The sequence below is a fragment of the Zootermopsis nevadensis genome, unplaced genomic scaffold, assembly GCF_977971745.1.
Source record: "Zootermopsis nevadensis isolate Lab colony 2312 unplaced genomic scaffold, Znev_1.0 Znev_ptg000031l, whole genome shotgun sequence".
NCBI classification, from domain to species: Eukaryota; Metazoa; Arthropoda; class Insecta; order Blattodea; family Termopsidae; genus Zootermopsis; species Zootermopsis nevadensis.
The window spans coordinates 375631-398418 of NW_028259163.1; the positions used below are offsets into that span (position 1 = coordinate 375631).

At 40.0% G+C, this 22788-nt stretch overlaps 1 protein-coding gene across 13 annotated transcripts in view; it reads left to right on the forward strand.

The window, feature by feature from the left end:
- The window catches only part of Stacl (SH3 and cysteine-rich domain-containing protein), a 146720-nt gene that overhangs the window by 60441 nt on the left and 63491 nt on the right, over positions 1–22788 (forward strand). For all 13 annotated transcript variants that reach the window (XM_087359458.1, XM_087359451.1, XM_087359457.1 and 10 more), the window contains 3 exons: positions 19239–19347; positions 21665–21887; positions 22383–22547. In XM_087359458.1, the coding sequence (XP_087215584.1) occupies positions 19239–19347; positions 21665–21887; positions 22383–22547 (497 nt within the window). The remainder of the gene's footprint in view (positions 1–19238; positions 19348–21664; positions 21888–22382; positions 22548–22788) is intronic.

Genomic DNA, 22788 nt, shown 5'->3' on the forward strand with positions numbered 1-22788 from the left:
AGCACCGTGGTGCAAAAGTGTCCTATCTCGTAAATAACTGCAGCCAATTCGGCTCTAGGAACGCGACGAATTTGTTTTATATCCGTCGTGCTCTATGTGAATATCAGGTTTCTTTCTATTCACGCAGAAAATCATCCAACTCTTGAACGGTACTCCTAGGTCAGAGATGAAAGATATATTCAGAAATAACAGATCGTTGGTAGATAACGGGTCTTCGAGCTGGAAATTCGCTGCGTTACAAACTGAGACTACATTACTGTTATTCCATTAGCAGTCACGGATCACAGATTAATCTACTGACTTAGTACCGAGGGTATGATGATAATTAGGCTTCGGATGTTCATGAGCTAAAAAAACCGAGAATATGCATGCAAATATGCCCCCAAAAATAGCGAAATATGACCTAAGTTGTTATGAAAAAATATTCGCTAAAATTTAAAAAAAGCGTTTTGTATTTCAATCACGTTATTTATTTACGTATGCATGTACATTACTTGATTTCCTTGCAATTTTAATCAAAAACTTCAGTCGCTTTAGGTTGTAAATGCCTCGTTTGGGATCAGCATCAGATTTTGAGAATACGTGCTCCTATAAAAATATGATAAATTTTAAGAAACAGCCTTTCGTGCATTTCAAATTCATTAATTACAAATAAATAAATAATGATAATTCAAAATATTAAGTACCTTTCTTCATTCTCCTTTCTTGGCAGCATTACAGGTCCTTCGAAAGTTCTGATGTTTTGTTTGATGTAGTGTTATCGAACAGAAGTCGTTGCTCGCTTTGATGACTGTTTTGTCGGCTCAAATTAGTTTCATGTTTTGCCGTATCACAATGTTGTTGCACATTAAATCGCTTACCAGCAGTAACTTTAACTTCACAAAGTTTACAGAACAGAACTGTTCCATTAGAACTAAAATATTCCTCGACAAAATCTTTAACGAAACCTATTAACTTCGCACTTTCAGAATATTTCACTTTTGGCATATGAACTAACCGAAGGATTCACTGTAAATGCCTGAGAAATGTAGTTTGAAGCAAGAATTTTATACACAAAATATAACCAAAATATGAATTTTATCCTCAAAATATAATCAGAATATGCATTTAACTACAAATATGACCAAACACATAAAAATGACCTGAATGTGCATTTATATGCAAAATAAATACAGCCTAATTGTGATTAGAATAACCCAATTTGTGTTTAAAAATATGACATGTCATGAAAATCCGAACCCTACTGATAATATAGTACTTGGTCAGGTTTTTTGGTATATTCATAATAATTTTACGTATCGTATGATCTTGAGTTATGAAGATCGCTTATAGCGTATGCATATTTTGATTTTTCCTCGGCAACTCTGCGAAAACACTGGTAGACATAATAATGTGTGTGTTTGTACTATACATGCTGCAGCTTGTGTAAGCGTAGCCTATATAATTTTTCCTTTGAAAGTAAAATTTCCTTCCTTCATTAAATATTCAGTGTTCACATTTCCGTCAGCAATCCGAGAGCAGAATTTATCTTACGGAAAGCAGGCAGTGCGCGTTATGCTGTTGTGAACCTCTGACCCAGTAGAAACATTGAGAATGGAGCCACCTTTTGCAGTCCTGAAAGTCAGACGAAAATGTTGGAAGTTCTGGTCCGAAGCTCTGAATGAATAATCTCTTGCACTAAGAATTCACGTTGGAGAATACTCGGTGGTTCCGTGTTGTACGGGGACATTTAAGCTGTGCAGGTGAGAATAGATCAGGATAAAACAGCTGTTTCATCGTCAGAGTAGAGACACTCATTTATCCACAGAATCCCCTGTACTGTAATGTACTAAAATTAATATAATTTGGTGAAACCAAAAATTTAGAAATTTCTTGCCTAGATAGAGAACATATAAGCGCCTATTTAAAGACAAACGATTCAAGAAGATCGGATATCGTCTTTCGTGTAGGATCTATATTGTGATTTAATTTCTAAAATGATAGGAATAAAATTAATTAGTTGATTTTGGTCTGCAGAGTTGTAATGACATGGAGGTTCAGGCCGTTGCCCTAAGTTTTGTGAGACAATTCGGCCCCCATTTTGCATCTCGGAACCCTTGAAAGCCCAGTGGTAACCATATTTCCCACCTACTTCAACAATTAATAAGTTAACTCTTCATTTCGTATTTATGGGTTTCGCGTATGCTCACCATAAACAGCGATTATTTCCTTAAACAGCGTTAACCATCTGACCTTAGTAATGGTGAAGTGCGGTGTTTTCTTCGCGGTACGGACTGAATTCTTAAATATTACGTACGCAGCGCGTGTCTCATTATAAACAGCGATTATTTCCTTAAACAGCGTTAACCAGTTGATCTTTGTAATGGTGAAGAGTTGTGTTTTCTTCGCGGTACGGTCTAAATGTTTCAATACGTACGCAGCGCGTCTCATTATAAACAGCGATTATTTCTTTAATCCAGCGTTAACCAGTTGATCTTTGTAATGGTGAAGTGTGGTGTTTACTTCGCGGTACGGGCTGAATTATTAAATATTAGACAAGTTTGTTCTCCAAAGGGTTGTTTTTATTTACCTTTAAAGAGAGTTGGTATTTATATTACATTGTACAAGTTCGCGTTTAGTGGATTTTCTAGTTTGCGTAAATAAATAATCCACAACTGATCCAGGCTGGAAGAGGTAAATTGAGGGTTAATGAAAGTGATTCATAATTTATGCATCTCGGTAAATATTATTGTAGTTGTCAAATCGCGGGAGATGAAATTGTTAGGACTATGTAGCAGGAAAGAGAATTACAGGTCCTTAAGAATCTGTTCTCTTTAAGAAAGAGTGTTTTTTTTTTCGTTCAAAGAAGAACGTTAGCAGTGCGCATTGTAAGTGACGGTGCTTCTGTGTACGTGCATTTGCATTGGGGATTGAACTCAATTACTTGCCTGTTCTGCAGGGGAAATGCGAGCTCCTAATTGGATGTGCAGCCGATGACAGTAGCAAACGCCCTGAAAAGTCCTTTCAGACGCGGTGGCCCGTGTAATCGGGAGATTCTTTTTAATTTTAAGTACCATGAATATTTATCCAGGAAAGAAAATATTTTCTTTGATCCAATTGCAAGTTCTCCTTTGTTGTTCTTCGTCGCTTGATGTGAGAATATTTGACACGTTAAACCGTATCTGGAATTGGCTTTACTGAACTTTGTGACAGACAACCAGTTGAAGGTGAAGCTAATGATAAGTCAGAGTTTCTCTTTGCCTTCGTGTTTCTTATAAAGTAACAACAGTGGGGAAAAGCAGTGTTCATGTCGGCTTTGTACTGTTCCGCGTGTCAACGTCCTTCAAGCGGCCCACGCCACAAGGAACATTTATTTTATATTAAAAATCGTGTGCCCTGAATCTGTAATACATGAAAATACCTTCCACGTTTTATGGAAAAAAAAATTCCGTTTAATCTTTTTTGGAGTCACACGAGTGCCTTATTTCTGGAACACCTTGTGCGAATTTGGATTTTTTATGTTTTGGTTTCGTGTTCGCTGTGTCTTCTGAAAAGCTTTCTCCAGATGTCTTCCTCATTTTATCTACTTTTGTCTTTCCACAGTCCTTGCATTATAACTGGAAGATTTCGCTAATGACGTGTTCATTCAAAATGAGGTTTAGTTTCGTTTTCGTTGGTTTTGTGCCTGCAAAAACGCAATTAAAGGGGGCGAAATCTCAAAATCATTAAAAGAAATATTGTGTGTGAAGTAGAAACAATCGTGATTTTTAATTTTAAACACTTATGACTCAAAATGTTAAAGTTAGTTTTGAGGTTAGGTTACGCAAACGATGAGTACCCGCATTTATGACCATTTCTGTTATTTATTTTTACTTTTGTGTTTCAATTATTTCGTTCCTCTTCTCAGAGGCTATCCAGTGCCTGCGTTTTGTACCACTGGCATGACACAATCGATATACATTTAATTGGATTCGAATGGAATGCGCGCGCCTGCGCGGTAGTGAAGCCGTTGAAGTTGGCGTCTACGCTTCGTTACAAGGCCGTTTATTCCTTCCTTAGGAAGAAGTTGTGTGCAAATTATTGTTTATCGAAGTATTTATTCAGTGTCCGTTTTACATTCTTACCGCAGTGACATTGGATATTAGCTGTTACCTTCTCAAATCTTGTAATGTTGCTGATTTACTTTGCTATGAACACATTAAAAATTCGTGATTACGAAATTAGAAATTAAAGGCTTTTTTTTTGTTGTAAACACGTTAAAGGACTATTCTTATGCCAATATTTGTTTGTTTGAAACTAAATTTTCGAGATTCTCGTCAGCACGTCGATATCGTATCGTAATTTCATGTGAATGAACTTTATTCAGAAGGGACTTGGCTTGTTTTATAGCTGACTTTCGTGTTACGCCGAAGAATTCGGAACGCAAAAGCTCGGTGTATGTCATGGATTGTACCTTTCCAGTCTTGTTACTTTACTAGTCGAAACGACCCGTTGAATTTCAACGGGAGATGATTTCTGTACACGTGTCAATCCCTCTTTTGATTATCCTTGTCGCCGTCCTCCCCCATCCTTGCAGTGCTTGTGGTATCTGCAACTTCGCCTTTGTGAGCGCGACCGTAAGGCAAACGTCACATTGGCTCCTGCGTATTTTGTAAATTCGCGTGTGTCCACTGCAGGCTTAGGTTTCATCTGTATTGCGAGATTTTCGATGTTTCGCTTCTTGCTTTATTCCAAGTGACACTCACACAGTCAAGAGTTGTGCCATAATTCACGAATAAATGTCTATGTTTCGGGTTGTAGCGACGTATATTCTGGTAAAATTTTACCAAAGTTTCGTAGGTCCTTTCTGCCTCCTTTATCAGGGAGATGAGTGACTCGTCTACCAGAATACAAGGCGATGCAACCCGGATGACAGCCATCTTCGTACTCACGGCCTTGCAAATTATCTGCATGGTCCTGTGGTGAAGGAGCATTGCGATGTCTTGCATAAAACACGCTTTCTACTTGGGTTTGATGCTCAAATCATTTAAAAAACCTGAAATCATTAGCGTTCTATTGACTTGCGACTTCCAGAAGGTCGGTCCAGCCATTTGTCTCCCTGTCTCACCGTCGCTCACTTCGCCCTGAAATCTAATCGGCCGACGGCGTCGTTAAGTTTTTGTGCGTGTACGAACTAACGTGGACGTGATAATGAAGGATGGCTTATCCATATAATGTGGATCATTAAGAGATAATGGATTGTTTATCTGCTTACAAAACTGTCGGCAAATTTTTAAGAAAAAACCGCTTTGTGTTAAATTGTGGAGCGCCAACCTTCCTTCCTTTGTTAAAGCTTAAATAGACTTTTTTTTCGTAAGTTTCTTCAGCCACCCGCTACGTGGCAGCACGCCCACCTTTCCGTGTATTTGTCACACTTAAGGTTTTCAGGGCGACGAGGACGAAGGCGTTTTGGATCTTTGGTGCCGTTGTCTGAATTTACGTCAAGTCTGGACCAGGCAACGAAAACGTTTGAATAGTCGAGTGTTTGTACCTAAGGCAGAGGCGGGAACAGTGAATTGAGAAATAATAAGATGGGTTTCTTAATTTGCAGAGTAATTTTAAGATCGCGGGTGATCAATCAAGGAGGACGAATGAGAGTCAAAACGGCTTACGTGCTTTTGACGGACGACTCTGAAGATGTAGACGCATAGGCTATTTATTTTTTTTGGATTATATTAAAATTTGTCTGGCATTTATTGGAAGTATGCGGAAAACGATCGTCTGGTTCAGGACGCTGTTCGCTGGAGAAGCAATTTGTAAGCAGTTGAGTGCATGTACCAGCTGTAGGCTGATCATCACGAGGGAATTTACGGTTGTTTAACTCTTGCCTGGGGGTCGGCTGCCTGGTGTTTAGTAGTTCCATTGTTTACGACTGTGTCGCCACAATAGCTGCCTCTGTTCGTCACTGCCCAGATCAACGTACCTCGTACCTCGCAATCAGAGAAATGCGCGTTACGTCCCACCAGGTTTATCAAACGCCAAGACTGCATTCGTCATTACTTTCATATTAAAATTAAATTATTTGGTTATTCCGTCAAATCACAACGTATTTAAAATAAGATAATTAAAATAATTAAAATATCATTCTGTGTTCCATATCGAATAATCGATTTACAATTGGAACAGTTACAACATGTTTCGGTTTTATTAAACCATCATCAGGTGTAAAATTATATTAAATTTAAAACTCAATTACAATTTTTTTACAATTTTTCGTAGTGTAGTTTTTTGGAGGTCGTGTCCAGATATTTTCATATAATGGATCAACTTTATTGTTTGAAGAGATGCTTTTGATGTTTACATCGGTCTGTGAAGTAAATGATTCGAAAGCATCACTTCAAACAATAAAGTTGATCCATTATATGAAAATATCTGGACACGACCTCCAAAAAACTACACTACGAAAAATTGTAAAAAAATTGTAATTGAGTTTTAAATTTAATATAATTTTACACCTGATGATGGTTTAATAAAACCGAAACATGTTGTAACTGTTCCAATTGTAAATCGATTATTCGATATGGAACACAGAATGATATTTTAATTATTTTAATTTGTCTTATTTTAAATACGTTGTGATTTGACGGAATAACCAAATAATTTAATTTTAATTTAATAAATCACAATATGACGCAACTACACTATCTTACTTTCATATTCTAAATAGCGATTATTTATTTCCTCAAACAGCGTTAACCACTTGATCTTTGTAATGTTGAAGTGTGGTGTTTTCTTCGCGGTACGGTCTGAGCTACTTGTTGTGTTCAGGGAATAAGATTCAAGACGCCATTACCACAACAACGCTTTAAGACAGGGACTTTATTTCTGTGAAATGCTCTGTGCTTGAAGGAATTAATGGATACTTTACGCACAGAATCTTGCTCTTATCTTAATAATCTCCTTGAGTGGTTCATGCCGGCCGCCCTCATTTCGTTTGTGGTTACAGGGGAACTGAGAAATCTGGAAAACATGATCCCGTAATTATTATGTATTAACCACAGATGGCGCTGCTGAATCATTTCTCAAAAGTGCGAGAGTTCTTAGTTAACGTCGTGCGACGCTTCTAATTTGAGCGTCGGTTTTAATGAAGATTTAGCGTCGCGAGGTGTGAGACCGGACTCAGCGCCTCACTTACCAGTGGTAATGAAGTGTCCGATGTCGCAATTGAACTGCCAGGCCAGCTAATTTTATGGACGTCTCATGTCAGGCGCCGTGCCCGGCAAGCATCTCGAATCCTGGCTTCCACACCACTTCATCACGTTCAGGTCAAATCTCTTGAAGACGGCGCAGTTGAATTAAACAGGGTGTACAAACTGGGTTCAAAACAACTGTCCCACTTACGGCAGTGACCGGAAAGGATCGTTATAATAGACGCACAGCGCAAATTATAGTCCCTTGGTTTCCACTGCGGTGGGTCAGAAGCCGCCTCATCACCCCGTTGGTGGATGCAGCAATGACCTCTGAAACGTCGGAAAGATACTATCAGACCACGTGGCGCAACATTCCAGAAGACGGCCATCTTAAGTTGCCTTTGTCGATTAACGTGGACCTCACTTTGTTGCATTTCTGTTTCTTTTTGTCATTCTAAGCGAGAGGCAAAAGTGTTTCGGATTGACGCATTACGTATATCTTCAGGACTGAAACCACAACACAGTCAGTTACCTCCAGCAAGTCCCCTTTGTAGAAACGTGATACGTACTGTCATGTCGAAACCCTGGGTCTAGCTGTGGCGACAGCCCTTTGCCGATTAGACACTTTCGGTCTAATCAGTTGCTAATTCTTTGTTCGGAACGACGCTAAGCCATTTAATCAGTAGGTTCGGTTTTAATTAAATTGTTGCCATGGTAACAGTCACTACTGACGCTGCTTAAGTGATCTCGTCTTGACACTAGCTGCTCACGAGAAATGGATTAAATTATGGGATGTCGTCGTTTAAGAACCTAAATTCGTATTTAGCATTGCGATATTTCATATCATGTTGGCTGCGTTCTAATGTGTACCACATTGCAAAGGGGATTTCCTCTATCATCTGCGTCTGGGGCCCAACTAGCCTCAAGTCGCCTTCTACTAAAGTTTTGTATTGTAAAGAAACAAGTTTTTTGACTGAAATGTTTCCGCTGAAACTGTTAATATCAGTGGCGTTGCACGTTTTCTGTTTGTGGGACGGACAAGGGACCGCGACTAACTGTGAGGCGCGAAGTGTAGTGGCCCGTCCGATGGCGTCTAATGCCAAAGACTGAAAGCTTCAAGAACTTTGACCACACTTGTACGTGTTCTGTATGGACTTACAAATGTTTCTGTTCGCATTTTTCTGTTTCAAAACAGTTACTTTTGCTAAGATAAATTATGTTTTGTACTTCCTACTTCGTAGGCTGTTTGTGGCGTGTTCTAAAATTTAATCTACAAAAAAAAAATGTCACAAAATTTCATAAGGAACGTGGTATAAATTCTGGAGAGAGCTTTCCCAGAGAAAGGCTGCCAGCTGTACACGGCTCCGGTGAAAAGTGATATTAATTCTGAGGAAAATGAAAAATGTGATGTCTCCGAAGGTAAAATGTGCTCAGTGCACGCGGACGCAATGGGAAAACCAGGCTTTCTGGTTTTATGGACCGTAGATTTTCTCCACACAAAACAGAGCACAAGCTTTATTAAGATTGCTTTCACCCAAAATATTTCATGAAGACGCTTTGCTGTTCGGTGTCGTGCTTATGAATCTGTTCTCTGTATTACTCCAAGGAATTCTCTTGTAAAGTTCTCTCTAGGATTTGCTCTTCGAACAGTTTCGTGTGGACAGAATTCAGGCGACCGGCAGTTTATTATAGGAGTTCTAGGAATGTTTTCGCAGTGCGATGAAGCTGGAACTGATTTTCGTGATAATTTAGCTAGACCCAGTGTCTGACAGCGTGCAGAATTCTGATTGGTTACTGTTCAGCTGAACCTTTTCAGGTAATGCCGCGTGCAGTGGATCGATGATTATGTGTGGTGAGATCGAGTCGCGGCCTATTTTAAGCAATACTCTGGTATTTGCTTGGGGAAACGAGGCGATATCGTGGAGTTGCCCACGTGCCCTCGTACGTAATGCAAAGCAGCAGTTTAAACCAGTCCGCTGACTCTTTTGGAATTTGGGTTGAATCTCGTGAAGGTTAGGGAAGGCAGGATCATCACAGTCTCCCAGCAGTTGGAGGTTCGTCTCGTCTCTGGGTCGCATCGCTACCATGTTTAATACAAAAAAGTTATTGTTGTGTTTTCTCGGATACACTGGTGGATCTGCTCCTTTGTTCTGGACGTAGGCTATTCAAGACGGTCATGTTGACTACTACTCTTACACCAAAATAAAATCAAATTATACAGGGTGTTCCGTAAGTCCAGGGCCACAGACAATTCGGTCATTTTGCAAAATACGGGAAACGTAAGAGAGGGAAATTTGTTACAAATCGAGTTTTGAATCTCGAGTGTTTACCTAGGACTAGTGAATTGTCAGTAGAAAAAGTTGACCTTGGAAATGACGCAGAAATTATACACAGCGTTTCGCTGATTTTGTTATAAGAACGTGAACACGCTTTTACCTGCCAGCTTACGTGAGGCGCCAACTTGCGTTGCGAACTTCGAACTGCGTTAAAAGGAAGGAGAGTGGAACATTTTTTATGCTGAGAATTTTACTTGTAATGCATTATTCATGAGCGCACCTGTCGTACGCACATGGATCAGGAAACAGAGCGTGTCGTGGGTGTGAAGATGGTTGCCATGGAGACTATCGCAAGAAGCAGTCAATGCTGTTTGTTACTCAGAGCGTAATGAAACCCAATATGGAATAGAAACATATTTATAAAGGGAATTACAATTATTTTGTAGTTCTGACGGCAAAATTGAAGCAGGAGTTCCATTTCAGAGATTTTCTCTCACATTTCTTTGTCTCCGTGAGTTGTCACTGCATATATTCAGGCCCAATTAAATATTTTTTTTTTGAAATTACGCTGTAAAAAACTTTATGCGTGCCAAAGTTTAAATTAGAAGATTCAAAAGTAAAGAATTTCAATTCCAAGCTGGGAGAGTACTATCAAAATGAAACTTGGAGAAGATAAAATGGGGTTGTATAGTTCGGATTGGGTTAATCTGGCTTAGTATTAGGACCGTTTTGCGGATTCTTGTGAACGCTTTGCCGAAACTTCAAATTTATTAATAGGTGAAATTTCTGAAAATGGACGTAGCTAATTAAAGTTAAGCCAATTGAAATTCAACTAACGAGCGCTATTCGTTTTTCAACTTATCGTCATTTCCTAAGTTTTCCTCTCTTTTATCAGTCTCGTGCTTTTGGTCACTAACGCACACCCGATGTCATAGCAGTGTCAGGAAACTCGAGAAAAATAGCGGAATAGTCGGCTGTTAGGTATGTGATAGGTAAAAGTGCGACATTGGACGACTCAGAGCGCACGAACACAGGAGCCATAAGTTATAACATTACAGAGAATAAGTAATTCGCGCTTGTAACGAGAGAATAATTTAGTGGGTTTAAGTTTTTGTCGGCTGAGTGTGTGAAAGAGACATTGATGTGTTACGTGAACCTCAGTGGGCCGATGTATCATATTAATGTATGCATTGTTTACACATTGCAGTTTTATAACCGTATCAAATACCAGGAGGTGTGATAATTGCCTGTTCGATTGAAACGTCGACGATGACCCAGCGAAACAAATTGACTGCGTGGTTGGAGTAATAAACATGGCGCCCTGTAGATCCGTTTGTGCCATAATGTTTCGTTTTCTTTTGTTCTGCGCGCCATTTCGTAAAATTAACGATAGACTGAATATTCAGTGTTTCTATAACTCCTCATTTCATTCGGCTCTCCTACATTTTGTGAGACCTCAGGTTCTCAGGGCGACGATCAAAAAGATGACGGATTTCTGGACGTTAAGCCGTGTAGTCCGAAGTGTACTTAGTCCTTTCTGTCTTCATCACGAAGGCTATCATCGCCCCGATGATGGAGACAGCAAGAACCTCGGATATCTCGATGAACTCCTACCACGAAGAAATCAGTTGTGAGTGATGAGAAATCCATACAAATTTGTAGTCGGAAAACCTGAACTCAAGAGATTGCTCAGAAGACCTAAGCGTGGATGGGAGGATAATATTAAAATTAATTTAATTGATTAATGTAAACTCTTATGGGGAAAGATCACACGGACGCTATGAAGTTTTGCTACGTCTGAGCTCTTCAGAATGTCTGCTTAAGGGGCGACTCAAGACTTGAACATGGCCGTTCGACTGTTCTAAGTTACTTAAGAATGATAGTTGCCAATTTGTTCCGATAAGTTCGCGAGAAGAGCGCTAGACGTCAGCACCTGTCCTCACGCTTAAGGTCCCTTCACGTCCATTCATTTAGTGAAGTTAACGAGTTTCCATGTTCCTGGTCGCGAGTGTTCACCTCCGACGTAAAACATTTGCCATCAAAACCCGATGCTTGTTCGTGACATCATAACTCGGGATGGTAACTCTCAATCTGCACGGAGCGGAGTCCTCCAGAAGCTGATAGTCAAGAAATTCCCCGCATTTATAAAATCAGAATGTTCATTTTCCCATTTTAGCAAGAACAAATTAATCAACTTTACACCAAAATATAATTTCCTTTTATCGTCAATTTTAATATTATCTTTCCATCTGCGCCCTAGTCTCCCGAGTAGTCTGTTCCCTTCCGATGTTACGACCATAAAGTGCGCAATCTCAGATTCGTTGACCTTTTCACTTTATTTATATTTGACGAAGACCGCAGATTATGAAGTGGTTTTCTCCAGCCTCACCACAGGACCACGGATTATCCTGAGCAGTTTTCTGTTGTTCCATTGTCATTTGCTTATCGTGTTATTTCTTGTTCTGTAGTAACGGACGCTAAGTAAGTTAAGATCAGACTTAACTGTCGATGTTTTTCCGGAATATCTGGAGCTGTATTTCCTGTCTCTTTCGTCAGCTTGCAAATTCTCGTGTTTAAGGCAAACATCGCGTACTTGCAGACGCAGGTGGAGGAAATGCTCCGAAGTCCTAAGTATATTTTTTGTTTACTTTTCATAACATACTCAGTGTGATTGAGAATTTCCCTCTACAAAGTGACGACCTTAAGAAGCCGGAGAGGCGTTCTTTTCAGAGGAAAAAGCTTTCAAGAGGGACGTGTGTTTGCTTTCCTTCAGACGGATTCAATATGCTGAGACGTGATTTCATTAGAAAATTTGCTCTGTAAACAAAACGCAGACTCTAACCCCTTTAAATTCCGTTGCATAAAATTTGGTCGGCTGTTGCAAATTTTAACTGGTCGTGATTTTTGTCTGTCGTCGACTTGTTTTTAAATCACAAAATTGTACGATGTTTTACATTCGGAGGTTAAGAAGTGGCTTTCTATCTGTTTTTTTCTTCAGGAATCGGTAAAATACGCAATTTTTAATTCAGTTCGTACCTCGTATGAAAGGTTTGTATTTTACTAAAATATAATTTTGGATGTAAATAAAATGATTAAATGTCCTGCATTATTTATATTTATGATATACAAATTAATTTTATTTAATTCAGTATGCAACCTGTTTTTGACTGAATCAATAAGGATATAATTTGAAGGAAAATTTTTTAACTGGGATAAGTAGCCTGTTTAAAAAGATACTTTCAGTCGTACCACTTTACCAGTGAAGAAAACTCTGGAAATTAAATTGTAAAAGAGGAGAAAACATTTTAAGAAGGAATGGATAAATTTTATTTATGTATTTTTATTAAATAAATTCAGCTGTATCTTCTAGGTATCGATATTAATTCTTCAAGGTCGCGCTCGTCGTTTTTCAAAGACTCGGCGTTGTTAATATTGTAATAGCTAAGATCGATCGCTGCTTGGCTTTTTCTTGTGATGCTCGCCGATCACTACCGAAGGAGTCAGCGTCAACCGGAAATGATGACTCGTCACGAGACGAACGAAGAAATGACTTCGACGAAAAGAAAGCGCGCGTATTTTCTGGTTATTGTAAGATGAATTTGGAAGAGAACGGAACTTCTGAACAGGCGTCGTTTCACGAACACTGTAGTCCCACCGATCGAGACTTTTGGCAACTTGCCCTCCTGCTCTCTGCCTTCTGCTTCAAATGCGCTTAAAACAACTGAGAAAATTATTTCTACAGTAAGTATTAAGCGGTTTCGTAATTTGCTCTCTTCTCCAAATACAATTTGTGTGTTTCAATTGGCGGGGCATTTAGAACGCATGAGGGAAATTGTAAATGAATACGAATATTATCTAAAACCTTGAAGGTTGGAGACGTCGTGAGGAACTTGGGAGGGAAGGCGTGGACTGGATACAAGTGGCTCAGGATGTGGTCATTTGGAGGGCTGTCATGAACACGGTTCTACCAAAGGCGATTTTATTGACATCAGCTGTCCAGAGTACTTGGATTATCCAGTACAAGTAATTTAAGTTTTGAGGAAACGTGTGACGAGGCCAGACACGTGACGAAAATGTCCGCCTTCGGCAGCGGAACGTCTGTCGAGCGACGCCGGGACCCTGAGGACAGAGGCAGAGAGTTTCATAATTGACTTCGAAAGACTGGTGACCCCACCCGGTGTTGTCCGCCGAAACTTTGGTTTGCTTTTCCCGTCTAAGTGGATTAGAACTTTGGGAGCAGCGAATACCACGGGGGACATGAACTCCACTGGTTACTCCTAATTGGAGCTTATTCTCAGTGGTTATATTGACGGGCTCTTAACTTATTTTATGTTCTTTGCTGAAGAGACAGAGAGATGGCGTCTGTCCGTGTGACCTCATGTTTCAACTCCAGTTTAGATAAACTTTTTTTCTGTTAGAGAACCATTTACATTTTTATGAAGTATACTTTCATAAAGTTTAAATGTGTATTGCAATAATATTATAACTACACTAAAAATAGTTTTAAATTGAAGTGTTTTCCAAATTCAGGCAATAAATGTTATATATGTTAACTCATACATGCCCATCGAAAAGACACAGTTCAATGCATTTCGATTTGGGTTAATATTCGCACAATATCCCTGTGACTATACAAGATTCCACGTGGGCCACGCCATGTTTTAACCTGCTCGCGCCAGTCCTTCAGTTGTCTTTTCACAGGTCCAAGGCGTGTTCATCGTCGAACGCCACCTGACACCTCGTTCCTACTTAATTTGCCAGGATGAATTTAGGGACGCATTTCCAGATTTTCCTCTCTCAAATAATCGATAGTATCTCGTCTGGTGAAATGTTTCCGTGACGCGGGTAGCGTGCACGACAGGCGATCTTCTGTTGTATCAGACATGATTGAAAGTGACTGAATGTACGAATCGCTGAACGCGCTGGACATTTCCAATACTTAATTTAACTTTTCCTGTTTTCTGATTCTAATGTACTTTATTTCTTGACTAATGGAGCATGTGCTGAGAAGATGTTTCTTGGTTTTTTTTTCCCGATCATCCAGTGCAACTGAGTTTTCAATTTTTACTAATCCTGATGCTTGAAAGCCTAATTTTGTTGTCGGGACATTCTCCTTTGCTTTGTTTCACTGTGAATTAAATTTGACATAAGTGAATACATTTCAACGCAAAGAGGTGTGACAACGTAATGTCCTTCCTGTTATCCAGAAGGTCGGAGTTCATGCCCCGTTATTGGCCGCAGTTCCACACAGACCCAGCTTCGCCCCTCGCTGTAACAATGTCGTAGTGTGACGAGGACAGTATCTGCCTCTTAATTCCATTCCAGCAATTTGCCATCTTATGCCACACAAAACTTACTTGATGAGATGGCGTTGTTAAACAAGCAAAATCAATATCAAGCGAGTTGTGTGTTCTTTGATTCAAATAGACGTGCTGGAAAATGTGTAAAACTTATAATTTGTGTTTCTTCTTATAATTCTCACTGCTTTTGCGTCCAGTAGTGTCGAACATCAGACTCAGAATTTACATAAACTTCGTTTGCTTCCCTTCGAATCTGATTCTCTTGTTCCAAAGTTTCGTCAGTTGACTGTAATTACGTTTCAGATCTCTAATCACCGCATTCTTTTGACGAGACTTTGCCATGAAACAACAGGAATTACTTCCATGTAATTTCCTGCGAAAGTATATTTATCATATTTTCACACAATTTGTTTTTCACAAACACTAATTTCGTTCCTTTTTGTTCAGGGAGACGTTTTATGACGAGAATTATCTCTCCTTTGATGCCGAAATTCATTTTCTGCATGTCTTACCTCGAACGAGTGGTAATATTTGTAAGATTTAAAGCAGATAATGCTCTTAGCATTCAGAAAGTACCCTGACCTCAGTAAGTCTTACTCGAACGGAGTATCAAAGTTAGTGTTTTTCCTACGACAGCAGGAAGAATAAATTTTTGGCCTGAATCTGACCTTTGACCATTGACCATGGTAACTAAGGCAGCGTGGAGAGTCTCCTCCCAGTCACGTGCAGGTTTTCGTGTAAAATGTCCGCTACTGTCGTCCGATTTTCATCAAGATCTTAACATGTCGATGAATTTTAGCGATAATCTTAAGATGGCTGCCGTGTAGTCTGTTAGAAGTTTACCGACATTTTAGGTGAGCTTATTGTCTTATCGCCCCAATGGTGGAGGCAGCAAGGACCTCTGAAACGTTGGTAAACTTCAATCACATTAAAGGGCTTAACAACCCAGAAGACAGCCATCTTCAGACCCTCCACCGTGAGAATCTCACATCCAAGTTTTCTGCTAAAACCTCGGTTAATCTTGAAGTAAACGAGTTATGAGAGAAACACTGATTTAAATTTCATTTGTTCTTGGAGTCAAATTGTTTTAAGTTCCGTAAAATTGATGTAGATTATTGTGCAAAGTTTCGCGCGAGCAAATCTAACTTCTGTAAGATTCCACACGGCTGCAGTGAGCGGTGTTCGGGTACATGACCCTTTGTCCCCTTACGGACTTGTCAGAAACATTTCCCAGGAAGTACATCGTCTGGATTCAAATCGAAGGTCTCAGTACCAGGCACCAAGAGCGTCAAGGAAAATTGGCTTGAAATTGCGACTTGCCAAAGTTTCAAAATGAGATACTAAAAGTGATTTTTAACCTTAATCCTACTTCATTTCATTCTATAATACAGTGCGTTGTGTATTAAAAAAACAAGTCATTTAAGAGGTAATTATAATTCCCTGTTAATATCCGCTCTCAGTTCATGGCTTATAATCCCCTGTCAAATTATGACTGTGATGTACTTTTCTCCGACATAATTATTTTCCTATTAAAGTGCAAGCAAGCCGCTTAAAAGGCAGACGATTACAAGGTGGTGATTAAATGACAACTAGCCGAGAGCTGAGAAACTCAGGAAATTCACATTTTATGGAACCCGAAGGCTCATTACCGTGTTCCCTATACTGTTTCTCAAAGATCCATTTTAATATTATCCTCCCACTTACGTCTAAGTCTACCTAGTAGGCTCTTTTTTTTGGTTTGCTCACCAAAACTCTGTATGCATTCCTCCTCTCTTTTATGCGGGCTGCCTATCTCCCCCCCCCCCTTGACCTGATCATCCTAATTATATTAGGCGAGGAGTACGACTTTCTTTGTCCTCTGAGTATTTCAACTCTCTTGGGTCCAAGTGATCTCCAAAGCTCCCTCAGTCTGCGTCTCACCCTTAGTGTCAGAGACCAATTTTCACACCCATACAAAACTGCAGGTAAAATTATAGTTTTGTTTATTTTCATCTTTACGACTTTAGACAGTAAGCGGAAAAAACGAAACTTTGTCCAACCTGCGGACCTGTAATAAACATTTGAAGCCGAAGCTCGACTAAGTAATATTTAAGAATCCAGTCCGTACCGCGAAGAAAACACAACTCTTCACCATTACAAAAGATCAAATGTTTAACGCTGTTTAAGGAAATAATCGCTGTTTATAATGAGACACGCACTGCGTACGTAATATTTAAACATCTAGTCCGTACCGCGAAGAAAACACAACACTTCACCATTACAAAGATCAACTGGTTAACGCTGTTTACAGCGAGAATTATACGAAACATAAATAAAAACTGAATAGTTATTGATTGTCGAAACAAGCCGGATGTGTTTAAAATTGGGATTCAAAGTAATGATATTTCTCTGCGATCAATTCATGATCAGACTCTAAGGTACAGAAACAAAGCCAAATGCTAGGGCCACGTGACCTGACAGGCCAGTTTTCGGGCGCATAAACTTTGCACTTTTTAGCAGTGTCTAAAACCCAATTAACGTGGCTCGCTCTGTTTCGTGACGTCAAAGCGACGAAGTGTCAACAGCCAAGACGCTTCGGTACAATAAGCCCTTTTGACCTTAATTTGCGGGGCCTAGACAAACGTTTGAAGCGTCACTCAGGTATCACGTACAAAGCTGCTGTCTACTCAACAAGCGAATCATTAATAATACGATTGCAGAATGATATTTGACTCCTGACCCATGAATAGTATTTAATTGGGGCCACAGTCAGTCGGTGAAGTCACAAGTTCAAAGCAATTCCGTGCACTGACGCCACGGCCTGATTGTTTTTCAACCTCATTGTCAGTTGCACTGGTCCGAAATGATTCTGCCAGTTTGAACGTGATCATTGCTTATAACTGTGTAATGTCAATGCGCGTACCGAAATATTAACATTCAGTAATTAAACATTGCAAAGGCAATGCTTTACAACGGAGTACATTCAGTCGAGAGTCAGTGCTTTTGTGTGTTTACATTGAAATTACATTTAATTTTTTTTATTATTGATATGGCAACGCGTGTCAGTCAGCGGCCCCAGGGCGGAGAGTGTTTGATGATCCCCAGGTTCAAAGTTTGGACTGCGTTTTCTGCTGCCATCTTCAGGTCGGGCTTGCGTACCCATCGCCCGAAACGTCGTGTTCTGTCCGTAAAATATTCGACGATGGACAAAGTTACTAACTGCAGTGCGCCAAGGTCTTTATCTGTTCTGTGTTAAGAAGATTTCGTGTCGTTTGAGAGACGTTGGATTAGGTGGAAGGTTGGCGTTGGGGGCGTCGATTACGTTTGTCCGTTGATAGATTTCTTTTGTCAATGGAACAGAGAATCTCCACGTTCTTCAGAAGGCCAGAAATTCATCAGCTAATGTTAATTCTTCGTATGATTCCGCACAACTGAGTTTCTTAAACACATAAAATTGTCATCCATAGAAGGTGTACTGATTAACACAATAAGTTATTGTCTATTTAAAATAAAAAAATACAGAAAAACAATACAGAAATTGTCTTTCGTAATCTTACCGCTTATAAATTACCTTTAAAAATAAATTACTAAACACATACGAGCATACTTTCTGGTTCAATAAATTGTCACACTAAATTTAATGTAATTTTACATTTTCTTTATACACTTCAACATTCTTTTACTTATTTTATTTTCTACTCATTTCGGACATTAAACTTCCCTGTCAGTTGAATTTAGAGCTTAATTAATAAATTCACCTTCTTCTTAAATCCCACACATTTCTTTATCGTAGGTCTAATCACAAAATAATTTGTGTACTTCCTTTCTTATACAAATCCTGCTTGAAGCGTTGATAAAGCGTTCTTATCTGTTAGCCAATACGCAGTCTCCTGAAAATTCCTGTTTCAGTGGCTTCGACCGTCCACTTTCTCATTTCGCCAATAAAGTATGCACGATACAAGTTCCATGTCTCAGCTGGTAGACGCTCGGAGCCTGTGCCTTTCTCTCCTCAGTACACGCTAACTCCTTCCTCTGCATAACATGGGCCCAGGTACTCGGTTTAATTAATCAAACCGCCTTTCCGTTTCCTCTAAAATGACTTACCAAAACACGTTGCTCAGTCATGCGGTTTCAAGTGCTCTTCAAACATTGTTTCTATTCTTTACTTTTGTTTCTAATTTCTTAATCGTCTCTGCTTCCGGCCCTTGTCATGCCTTCTTCATGTTCTCCACAGTTATTGCATCCATCTGTCGTTTATATGAGTTACTATAGAGGTTAATACAAAAAACCAAAGTTTTGCCGAATTCGATTAAAGTATCTTTTGTAATAATAATTCAAATATATTAAGTAAATCCGATTGAAGGAACAATAAAATGTCCGAAACAGTTACGAACGCGCGAGGTGTTAAATCGGAAAATTTGAGCAATTAGGGTGACAAAACCTTTGCCCCAAATTTGATCGTGGCCCTCATTTGTCTCGGAAACACTTTCGGCCCTTCACTGGTTGAGGCGCTCACGACACGCGTTCTGTTTCAGTGTCGGACTTCACCCAGCAATTGTCCCACATCTACGAACGACACGCGGAAGAGATGCAGCTGCTCGTCGCCAACTTCCGCAAGAGGAACGCCGAGTTACGTAAAGAAAGGTATGCGACGTCGCTCCGGACCCTAATTTGGCTGTCTTGTGGAGTGTTGAAGTTTAAACTTCCACCAGACTACGTGGTGCGACAACCCAGAAGACGGCCAGCCGTGAAAACCTCAAGTCCTGCTCTAAATGTTGTTAAAACACTCAGACGCCCTAATAAGCTTTGTCAATCTCGAAAGCAGTAATGGCAGATAATGGAAACACATTTTAAAAGCACTTGAAACAGCGCATTTTAGATTTCTGAAATTTTAGACGATCGAGGTTTTAAAACCACTTCCAGTAGCAACGTCATGTAAGTGTCAGAGGTGAAGACTTGGTGGATTGTCAACAACCTTCCGCGCATAAGAAACAGTTTCAGCAGTCATTTTATAGCTGTTTTCCGTTTAACTTAATCAGAGTTGCACGAGCTTAGAAAATTGCTTAGAGCAGGTGTTGGCTGTTGGCGTAATTGTTCCAGGCGAACGGTGCGAAAACTGGGCTGACGAATCTGCATTCTCCCTTCTTTCAGATGGTTGTTGCCTACTTTAAGTTATCAGCTGAGCTTTTGCCTAGAAGGACTGTGAAATTTTACGAAAAGTTTTCATTTTGCCAACATCCGGACCCAGGATTAAATACGGAAATTTCTTATAAAAACTGGAATTGTAGGTTAAATGTGATCAGCCACGACACCTGGTGTTTCTCTGCGATGAATATTGAGATTCAGGTTTTATCGGGACACGTTCAATAGAGTAAGTAAATTATTAGACCAGGCACTGCAAGTGGTTTTAAGTTTGTACATTATGTTCCTCGCCATTTGTTTATTACGTGAATTTTCTGCTGACGAATTAAGTACGTAATAGCCATGTCTCGAGGCATGCAGTTATCGTGATGCAGTTTCCAACGCCTCGGCTCATGTACCTTTGACTCGATTTCAATTTTCGTGTCAAAATCGCATGCGGCCATAATCTTAGGACACGGTGTCAAATGCAGGCCTGTTTCGTGACCACAGCGCCTCTGGTGACACAAAAGCAACATGTCACATTCTGTAGGATGTCGATCGACTTTTGATCGAGCTATTTTGCCTTCGATTTCTTTTATGTTTCTCACTTAATAATAATAATAGAAAAATATAATATAATATAATAATATAAAATAAAATTATATAATACATGTGGCACTTGCTATAAACAATATGGATCCCGGAAATAGCTGCTGCCCTACGTACCATGGAAGTTTTTACTCTGTAAAATGGCGAATAGAAGGAATAATAATAATAATAATAATAATTCTGTAAAGATAATGGACTAACTTTTTTTACATTAGAACAATAATCTAAAATTTGGGGCACCTTCACATGAATAGGTCATCAAAGTTGGCATTTACGTGGCCTCGAGGCAAATAAGAGAATTTTCCAGAGCTTTAAGACATTCCTTCTGCTAAGTACGTCATTGCTGCAAGTGGCGTTGGAAGATTTTTTGGCAAAAACATCTTCTGTTTTCAGGACACCTAGACAGGAGAAAATATTTGGGTTGATTCAATGTGTTTAGTTTAGATTTATTTTTATTTTTTATTATTTTTCTCCACTTGGTATTTAATCTTCTTCAGCTAATGCTCTGACCGGTTTCTGTAGGCGTTGAGCCATCACATTATAATAAAGAATTGATTTGAACTGAAAGAATTATTCGCAGGCAAACTGGGAAAGACCTGGCAACTCCCTTTTACAGGCCACAGCGCACTCAGTCTGAATTTTGCCCTGCAATACACGATAAAACACCAAGTGTGAGAGAGAGACCTCTCTCTCTCTCTCTGTAGAATGCCGAGTGCCGGAAACGTTGAAACATAAACAAACTAACTAACTAACGCATTGCGACGTATACACGACCATCTGGACGTAGCTGCATTCGCCATATGTTGAACACGCCCACAAACTTTTAAATTCCTAACGAAAGGATATTTCTTCGCCCGGACTCTAAAAGCTTTTACCTGCAACCCCCCCCCCCCCAAACACCGAGCATTGTGGGGTGGTTCGTAACCCACACGAACAGACGAACAGACGAGTACTTTTTAAGACGGAAAACGTGCACGAGGGGAGGATGTCAGCGACCACAGAACGGAGAGAGATCACCGCAACCCACAAGGAGCCCGGGTCGAACAGCGTTGCATCCCGCTGTATCAGTCACGATTTCAGAATTAAAAATAAATAAATACTGCGTTTTCTCAATTTTGAGACGATTTTTTTTTTTATTAAAATTTCTGAAGTTTTCGGTTCAATGGCTGCTAAGAATCAATACCGAAAACTCGCACAGATGTAAAATGTGTTGCGTGTTGCATACTTGCAGGCCAGCGTGTCCCAGCGCGTTGTTTCACACGTGGGAGACGCTTCTACAAGAAGTTGAGATCGATTCTCAGGCACACAGCGATATAGCCTCTATACTTGGACGCCAGGTGTCTCGTCCGCTGGTTGAACGTTCGTTCCATCGCAAGATCCAATCCAGGAAAGTTTTCACCCATCGGGAGAGCTACGAGACCATCTTAACTAAGACGGAGGACAAGTTGGCCAAGGTCAGTGACGGAAACTGCGTGGCTGTTGGTAAATACGAACGCTTATTCATAAGTCGTAAACAGCAACTGTTTTCCTTTCGTCAGTAGAGTGTCTGTCTGTCTGTCTGTACTCTCTCCCAGCGAAGCCTAAAAGATCTGCCCTGATCGTGACGTCTGTCAGATGGACACCCCTTAAGGTTGTGTTACTTATTTCGAACCGTTGGTCTGTGGAAGTCAAAATAATTTAACTTTGTGAAGTAGACAACGTTAGAAAACTTTTTGATGGTATTTTTATGTATTTAGGCGTACATTTTCAAATAATTTAATATATACACGTACAACGATCTAGATTCTTTAAAAAAACCTTCTGTTTCCCCCAGCCGCCTCTGTCCTACACGTTAAGGACCTCGTGGCCAGTTTTTATTCCGAGGCTTTACGTCTTTTCTCTGGTGATTAACTCCGATTGCTAAGAAATAATTGCCTGGATTGACGCTAGGCGTCGTCTGACTCTTCCAGTGTCGACAGGACTACAAGAACGCCTACGTGTCGTACCTGATGGGACCCACGACCGCTTCGCTGTCCAACTACTTCGATGCTCACAACGCTTACGTCCAACAGCTTCACGCAGCGAACGGGATGCTGGACCAGTATCATCAGGAAACGCTGCCTCAGCTATTGCAGGTCAGTCACTGCAAGATCGATATCACTCACTCAAATATCGATCGAAGCTCCCAACATCGTCGTGGTCTTCTAGGTGATTATTTTCCAAGTGATTTCCGGACAATCTTTTATGTTCCTTATCTCTTCTGTCATGTCACATGTCAGCCACAACAGCAGGTAGTGCCCTGAGTAAATCACGAAGTTGCTTCGACCGCCTCAGATCCACACGCTTTCTTCAGAAAGTTTCTTCTCAAAGACTTTA